Genomic DNA, 9,062 nt, shown 5'->3' on the forward strand with positions numbered 1-9,062 from the left:
TATTTCTAAACAAATAATTAAAATTTGTTTTGTTTTATTGCCGGTGATGGAGGGAAGGAGTTAACTAATAATCAACTCTATTAGTCTAATTTTTATTTTTTTATCTTTACTTGGCAGCATCTTAGCGGTGACTTCATAATAATAGTCAACCAATTAAAGGACAACCATAGATGCTTAGTATTTCCATTTAATGGATAATAATTTTTTAACCACAATTCTTGTAGCAAATAAGATTTGAAAAATAAGTTCCAAAATCAGGTTTTTTTTTTATTCGATTCCTTTTCAAAACTTGGTAATTCGGGTTAGTTAAACTTGATGATCAGAGCACATTTTTATTTATTTATTCATTTCACTTCTTCTCTGAATGAGAAAAGATTGAGACTGTGATTATTTCACAAATGAGCAGAAAAAATAAAGAGACTAATATTGAAGATAATGAAACACCCTTTTTTCATTACCAAAAAAAAGAATAACATTTTTAGGGTTTTTATTTAGTTGTAGACCAAGCTTATGATAAATGAATGGTATATGATCCAATAAAAAATTTTAGACTTGGAGGGTTATATGACTTAGATAAAATCATCAAGGCAATCAAAACTCAGACTCATTCAGATCCAATCTAATCATTTCTGAAACCTGGACAAGTGTCTTCATGACTACAATACCTACTTTTCCAACTATGATTTTTACGTATATTTTTTTTTTTACTAATGACAAATTTTTTGGTGTGACTGGTCCCACGGTTCATACTAACCCCATAACTGCATGGGTCAGATCATCCCGGGGTTGAATGAGAATCATTCAACTTTCACCGAAAATAGTAAAGAATATTAAACATCTTTATATCAAAGAGATAAGAAGAGTCAAACTCAGAACCAATCAAAGCTTTCTTTGAATACAAATAAGGTCTCGCTCTCAAAATAGTTGCATAGTTTCCCTGCCAAAAAAAGCCTTTTTGAAAATTTAAAAAAAAGTGCCACCCAATCATTTCTTTGTAGTTAGAATATTCAATGTATAATCCATACGTATGTGTAGTGCAACCCTCTCCTCCATTATTTATTTATTATTTTATTTTTTTTATGGTTCAATGTATGAACAGAAGTTATCAAATCCACTGTAAAATTAAAAGCATCTAATGAAGATACTTAAAATTAAGTTTTTTTTTTTTTTTCCTGTACTATGGTTTCATATAAATTACTATATACTGAAGAAGGAACACACACATAACCACTTGGTGAGTTGTCTGCCACTCAGTCTTCCAACAAAATAGAGAAGCTACTCACTTTAATTGAATCTTTACTCTTTAGGGTTGGATTACATATGTCAGAGTGTGTTTCTATGTGATATTGAGACCCATTTATATATATAATGACACAATGCTCCCCCACTTTTAAGCAGGACCATTTTAAGGTTGCATATATATATATATATATATATGTCACTCTGTCTGTGGTACTATACTATGTATCATAATTAATCACAAATTAATATTGCTTCCCCACCCTTAAAATGTTCCACTAAGTAAGGATCCCTGATGCCACCCCATGGCCAACCTCCACATGCATTAATTAAATGCATTTAATGATGTTTTGTATTTTTTTTTATTTATGGGAAAACTTTCCTTCATGTTCTTTCTTCCCTCGTCATTGTGATCTCATTATTATTCTGACAATTGACAAAAGCCTAAATTGCTATTTTTCATTATCATTCAAGCTTCATAACCCATGAATGTAAAGATTCTCTCTTCATTATGGATGACTAAAAAGAACACAATTCTACTCATCTGTAAGTTGCCCAGATAATTAAGGTGAATTAGGGATTGTATGAATAAACGCACGGTCCCAAGTTCAATTCTTCATCTATGCATCTGCAATTTAAGTAAAAACTGTGACGAATCTAAGATCTATTAGTCCACCAAATTTCAACCTCATTTGACATGCCACATAACATAAATAAATGAGTCACCCTCCTAAGCTTAGGTATGGGTGGGCCACCCCACCAACCTTTACCCTTACTTAAGATTGCTAAGTGAAGGTGGTTATCACTTATCACTGCCACTTTTCTCCATGCCAAAGCAAGATTCTCTTTTGGGTAGGTGTGTCTCCAACAAAGCAGGATATTATTATTATTATTTTGAATAAAACCCTTATTGTACTGATTTAAAATAATTAATTTTCTTTTGCATGATTTATACTTGGAAAAACAAAAAAAAAAACTATATGCATTACAATGAATTCAGAAATTTCAAAATAAAAAATCTAATTGGACATGTATGTATTGAAATAGTGTTATCTTATATCTATATTGAAGTTGCCGGCTAGCAATCATCAATTTAGAACAAAGCTTCCAAATATGTAGTACTAATTAGTTAAATACTGTCCATGGCCAACTCTCAAAGTTCTCATCATTCCTTTTTCCATTCCAATTGGAGTCATCCCTTATGTAAAAGGCTTATAATGTTTACTCTTTCCTCTCCTCACAAAAGTCAAGAGTTCATAAGATGCCATATTCAAGTTATGAAGAAAATTAACCTGGTATCTCAACTGTGAAAATTAACTTGGTCACCTGGACCTGCTAAGCTTCAGGACGAAGAGAGCAGAATTTAGATTTTGCTACAAAACACAGACCAAAACCAGAGGAAGCTCTCTCCACTCTCTTAGAAGCAAATCACCATATCATTCAATAATATTTAATAGGATATTAAACAAAGCCATAAACCCAAACAAATCACATGATGGTTCACACCCACATCTACATCCCCCGAAAAAAAAAAAAAATAGAGAGAGAGAGAGAGAGAGTTGCAGAATCTGCTTATGTGCAGAGACAGTAATAGCCTAATGGGGTTGTCTTGAAAAGTCCTCATCAGATGAAGACATAGTTAGGCCTTGGCTTAAACTCCTTAACAAAAGATTTCTTCTCTGAACTATTCAGCTCAAAGCCCTTCATAGATGCCTTATCTTCTTCTTTATTATGCTCATCATGGCCATGATAGATGATTGCAGTACTCTGGATATTTAAATCCAAGTTAAATTTCTGCTCCTTATTCTGGGTCTTCTCCAAGGCTGCATCAGATCCAGTATTTGAAGGCAGAAGCCCTTGAATGGCTTCTGGCATAGGTTGCTCTTTCATCACATCCTTCCAATACTCTGCTGGGTCTTTTCTTGCATCAATTGAATTAGAAAACTGCAACAAAAAGGATTAAAAAGAAAGAACTAGAAAACCCATTTAGAGTAATATAAATAAGCTTTTAGTGACAGTACTGCTTACCAAGAGAAGTGAAGAAATGGTGAGGAAAGCCAAGACAAACTCCATAGTCACTTCTTCTTCTTCTTCTTCTTCCTCCCAACTGTAGCAACCACAGCTTTGACTTACTCTATTTGCATGAGAGTCACTAGAAACTCTAGCTCTTATTTATAGCTGTAGGATTGAGATATAACAGATTCACAACTGAACCCATTTGATTAAGATTAAAGCCGTCTTCATATAATAATATATAAATACAAGTTGGGATTATAATAATTTGTGTATAGCGGTAGCCAGACATTTCTGGAAGAACACAAAAAATTGTATCTAGCTAGCCGACATTAATAGTGAAGTACCCAAGCAATTAGGATAAGACCTTACTGAGTTGGGTTCTTAGGGACTTGAGATGTAGATATTGAAGAACTTGAAGAGAAGTGCATGAGATGGAAGTGATGTAAGATTTGTTTGAAAAAATTTCTGTGATGTGGGTCTTTGATAAGGTGGTGACAGTAGACCAACCATGAAAGGACAACACAAGTTCCTGGATCATGAGTTCCGGCTTAGGTTTTTTGTTTTGTTAGACTTTTATGGATTCTAGTTTATTTCTTCTTCTTCTTTGTTTTTAATGAGTTCTTGGTGGTGGTTAGGCCATTGTTAAGTGTCTGACTTGTGGGAATGGCTATACATATATATATATATATATATATATTTTTTCTGTTATTTTATAAGAATTATGGTTTTTAAACTCAGTTTTTCTCTTCTTTTCATGGATGAATTTGGTACAGATTTCAGCCCCTATAAATACTGGAAATGTATAGAAAATTGGTCAAAGTTTTCTTTTTAAAACCTGAGTGGGAAACCTCAGCAATGAGAAGGTGGGAGATGGATTCGTTTAGTAGCGAGTCTACAATTTGTATGAGAAGAGAGTGTTAATGTGAGTTTTACGGTTCATTATGTGAGAGGTCATAGGATGAAATTCCCATTTAGTGGTTTCGGTTTCTGAGCTGTTTATTTTGAATTCTAGATTGAACCGGATTTTTAGTTGCATCAAGTCCAGTGAACTACATGGACTGGAAGAGATATGGAGCCGCGTCATTAGTATAGCCATGGTAGACCAAAAAAATGCTTAGAAATATACGATTTTTTATAGAAAAAAATTGCTTAGAAATATTTTTAAATAATTATAGATTATAAAGGGTAATGTGTCTCCTTCAACAGATTGATAAATGTTATGAAATACAACTATTAGCTTGATTAATTGGTTGAAACTTCTACATATTTGAGTTATAAAATACCTTTAGGGGGGGATTTGTCTCTATCCAACAGGTTGTGCAAAACCTTTTTTCAGAGAGGAAAAAAGAAAAATATGAAAGATAACCTCATTCTTCTGACCAAAAAAAAAAAAAAGCCTCAAATAAAAACACCTGCAATTGTCTCTTAAAAAGAAAAGAAAAAGAAAAAAAAAATATTTTTCCTAAATGAAAAAAAAATAAAATAAAATTGACAACTTAATTTGTTGACCAAAATACCAGTCCTTTGTTTGAAATAATATCACAGCCGTTAGGGCAATTATATTATTTTTAACCAAGCCTCTCCAACGCGTATTGGAATTAGTTACTTAGCTCATAAGAGGGTTGTACATAAATTTATCAATAAAAGGAGGCTCCCGCCCATGGGAAGTCCTTTGGTTGGCCAAATATTTTTCACATGGAAGCTCAATCAGGGCCCAAATTCTATGATCAAGTAGACCTCAAGGTTTTAAAAAAAAAAAAAAATCCTCAAGGTTAAATTGTATGCCATGTGGTAAATAGAGCTTTGAAAATCAAGACTATGAGAGAATGCTCAATAATGATTAGAGCACATTAGACAATGTGTGAACATACATGAGATGCATCTGATTAGACAACTTGCTATTATTTTTTCAGTTAGCATAATTGGTAATAAAGATAAATAGCATATTGTTGTTGCAATATCTTGAAAATAATTGGAGTTGGAAGGGTTCAAGATCTAAACACTCATTTTTTTCGTTCCTCTTCCAAGAATAAATAAATAATGAAAACATTTATAGGTGCATTTATATAATTATATGCACGAATCATATATATATATATATATACACATGAGTGAGTTTTAATATATTTATTTATTTTTGAAAAGGGTAAAAGGGGTTTGAAAAAATAAAATTCAAGTAGTAGTTAAAAAACCCAAAAACTTTTCTTCCATAATTTTTAATTGAATTAGGCTCTATTCCACTACAAAAAGTCTTCCCCCACCACTAAATGGTCCCTCTATTAATTTCCCATTTTTATATATTTCTTTTACAAATGTCTCCTCTTTTAACTTGCCACTAAAATGATTCGCTCCTCGCCGCCAGAATATCCCTTCCACTATTTACTTTTCTTTATTACTGATAATTGACTGTGCTTGGTAAGTGCAACTTTTTAGAGTTTGACCAACTTTTTTTTTATTTAATAATAATAATAATAATAATAATAATAATAATAATAATAATTTTATGATGAAATTATTGTTAAATAAATTTATTCTACTTATACAAAATTCAATAAATTTTATCTTTTATTCAATTAATGAGTTTATATTCTTAATTGTTCTGCTTTGATCTATGTTATTAATTTTTTTGAGTTGAAAAGTAACTGATACAATGGAAAGATCATAAACAACATATTTTCATGGAAAATAATAATAAAAAAAAAAACAAAGTTTCTTGGACAGTAAGGTGAGTTATACGCACACGTTCACCGCGTGATCCAAGGGATGAGACCCTTGAGGCCACTCTGCTTCCCCTCCCATCGAGTGCCCCTAATGCCATACAATACATCTGTTCAACGAGATCTTAGAAACACTTGATTAAAAAAAAAAATTATTTTTTCAAGCGTATATTAGATTGCCAGCAAATTCGTTATAAAGTGTACAAGGGATTACACCACAAATAGGGTTCAAACCATCTTCACCTTACCTGTAATAATTGTAGTGCATCTTTAGGTTTTAAAAATGCAATGTGCATCATTTTTTATAAGAGGAAAACAAAAAAGCAAACATGTCTTCTCCACAGCCACATAAGAAGGTCCGCCTACTTTTTTTTTTGTTGTGGATGAACTGGATATATATATATATATATATATATATATTTCGGTCAATCTTTAATCTAGTCCGTGAACCTATTTGGTAGTAGTATAAAATTGTTTTACATCCTTTTTTAAGTAGGCTCCGTTTGTTTGGGCATGAAAATTTTTTCTTGTAACTTTTTTCTTATAACATTTTTCAGGTTCCCTAATAGAAGATTGGGCTTCTTTTTTTTTTTTTTCTCTTAAACTCTCCCTTGATTTTTATTTTTTCTTGGATTTCATCAGGATACACCAAAGACGATGAATCGCTATGAAATATTGAAACATACAAATTGGATGCTAAATCAAATTTAAATAGAGGATTTGAATTCCATTCGAAAACCAATCACGGATCCTCCGTTGGAAGAATTACCTTCTCAAGCTCCACCTGAAGGAGAAAAAGAAGAAGAAGTCTCCGTCGTCGGTGTTCGGCGTCGGGGTTGTTGAGCAGTCCAGGGTGGAAGTGGAGCGTCTAACATCTGGGTCTGAAGCCTCGGTGATTTGCGGTACTTCTTAGGAAATAAACGAACTGAAGCAGAGACAAGGTGCTCTTCCCTCCTGTGTTCATAGTGTTTAAGACATTTTCAAATTATGAAAGCTGGATTTGGTTTTCCATGACCCATCCTATTAAATTGCCTTTGCCATCTACGATTGTACAGGAATTTGATCTGGAAATGCTTTGAGGTATGCAAAGATGCACACCAAGTGTTTGATAAAATAGATGAACCAACAGTTATAGCTTGTACAAAAGGTTATAATATAAGCGATCATATTGAAAATTTGTATTTCATATTTTACCACTTTCTCAAACAAACATGGGAAATTTTTCAAAATGTAAAATTTTACATGTAATATTTTACTAGGGAAAATTTTACACGTAATATTTTACATGTAAAATTTTACATCGAAATAAACGGAGCCGTAGGAAAAAGGAAACCCATGATGTTAGTGTGCAGATTCTTGGCGATGAGATCATCTCAAGTGTCCAAGCCCCTCCAGCTACGAGGCACTTGGGGTGCTTGTTCCGGTGCTTTTAGTCATTCGATGTGCACTGGAGAAGTTGACACATTTGAGAGGATCCGGGTCTAGATTCTTGTGCATACCCTATCAGTAAAGGTGACAATTGGTTCAATTAAAGGTTTTTGGCTGAAAATATAACATATGAAACCTAAACCCAAAATGAAACGGAATAAAAGCTTAATTTTCTAGAAAAAATTTAACCAACACAGTTCAATTCAACTTGGTTTTGACTTTTGACTGGGTTTGTATTTAGTTTATGTTCTGTTTTGTTTATGTCAACTTTTTTACATATTCAACAACAAAACCCTCTTATTTGTTGGGTTCATAAATCACCAAACATTTTTCAAATATTAAAAGAAATAGAAATTAATTATCATCCACATTGACTGAACGAGATCATTGCCTAATCGTATTGACCCTACACCAACATGGGGTCATTGAGAGCACATGCAGTGGTATCACCATGGATGAAAATTTTAATTTCAACAGATAACATTAAATGGCAAGAGACTATTGCCTAGTCATATGTTGCCAACACCAACATGGGGGACCATAATTGACAATGCGTGCAGTGGCATCAACATGAATGAGATTGCGGGATTTAGGATGATAAGTTAGCATGCTCTTGTGTTTGAGCATAAGGGCCACATGATCAGGCAATGTTTGTTTTCCCAACATTAAAATAGAATATAAATAATTTTACTAAAAAAATGAGAAATCAGATTCCATTCGATGGTTTTAATTATGAAGAGAAAAAATTTAACATTTTGAAATCAAAATTAAATCAATTTATTTATTTTTAAAGGGTAGACCTGAAGGATAGATGAACTTATGTCTTATGATCTCTAAATTATGAGATATTATTCCTTGCCAATTGAACTACCTTTGGGGTTTGGTTTTCTGTTTCGTACTCTTCGTACGTACTTTCTTCTTCTTTATTAGTGGTGGCCATGTGTATGTCAATGCCATTTATTAACTGTTGGAATTGGGGAAGGGCTATTTGTTTTCTATTATTTAAGTCTTTTGATCTTTAAATTCATGCACGTTATTTTTCTACCCAAAATAAATAAATAAATAATGTCGTTATTCTCTTTTTTTCATGGAACCATGTGGTAGTACCACAGTGGTACAGATTTCACCTTCATAAAAAAACTATAAATGTATAAACAAAAATTGTCAAAGGTTTCGTACCATGCTAGGGTGGGAAACTTCACCAATGAGAAGGTGGGACCATGACCTTTTACAACAATCTGGTCATCGAGTGTGTGTCTCCACATATTCAGAGGTGGCCCCCATACCCTTTAGATGGTGTGAGATTGTTGCAGAAGATCATGGTCCAGGAGAAGATCTGGTCTCTATATTTTTGTTTGACGATGGATTGTGACTACGCAGGCCCTATGACTCATTACATGAGATGTTATGGGAAAACCCCCCCCGATCGTTCTGGGAATCCTTTTCCCAAGACAACTAGGGGAAAAAACCATACAAATATTGTTTCAGTGTATACAACTCATGGAGGGTAATGTATCTCCCTCAACAATTTGATAAATCTTATGGAGGGTAATGTGTCTCCCTCAACAATTTTATACATTTCATGAAAGACTCAACTTCAAATCCCATATCTTTCATCTTATCCCAACCTAAGCTACATCTGCTTCTCCCCTTCAACCCCCC

General features: G+C 33.1%; 1 protein-coding gene and 1 long non-coding RNA gene across 2 annotated transcripts; one reads left to right on the forward strand and one right to left on the reverse strand.

Moving 5' to 3' along the window:
- Positions 1 to 2,656: 2,656 nt before the first annotated feature.
- Positions 2,657 to 3,410, reverse strand: LOC122083456 (organ-specific protein S2-like). Its single transcript, XM_042651267.1, has 2 exons — positions 3,268 to 3,410; positions 2,657 to 3,183 (listed from the first exon to the last, which is right to left on the reverse strand). The coding sequence occupies exons 1-2, from the start codon at positions 3,310 to 3,312 to the stop codon at positions 2,863 to 2,865; spliced, it is 366 nt and encodes a 121-aa protein (XP_042507201.1). The 5' UTR covers positions 3,313 to 3,410; the 3' UTR covers positions 2,657 to 2,862.
- A 2,799-nt stretch (positions 3,411 to 6,209) lies between these two features.
- Positions 6,210 to 7,088, forward strand: LOC122083226. The gene is made up of 2 exons (XR_006141600.1): positions 6,210 to 6,328; positions 6,615 to 7,088. It is a non-coding gene; the product is annotated as an uncharacterized LOC122083226 (long non-coding RNA).
- Positions 7,089 to 9,062: the final 1,974 nt, after the last annotated feature.

The sequence above is a fragment of the Macadamia integrifolia genome, chromosome 7, assembly GCF_013358625.1.
Source record: "Macadamia integrifolia cultivar HAES 741 chromosome 7, SCU_Mint_v3, whole genome shotgun sequence".
In the NCBI taxonomy this organism is placed as follows: domain Eukaryota; kingdom Viridiplantae; phylum Streptophyta; class Magnoliopsida; order Proteales; family Proteaceae; genus Macadamia; species Macadamia integrifolia.

What these genes read in the sequence shown, in the direction of transcription:
- LOC122083456 (XM_042651267.1), bottom strand. Translation starts at nt 3,312, where the DNA reads ATGGAGTTTGTCTTGGCTTTCCTCACCATTTCTTCACTTCTCTTG. An exon ending in CCATTTCTTCACTTCTCTTG is followed by an intron (nt 3,184 to 3,267) that starts GTAAGCAGTACT and finishes TTTTTGTTGCAG; the next exon opens with TTTTCTAATTCAATTGATGC.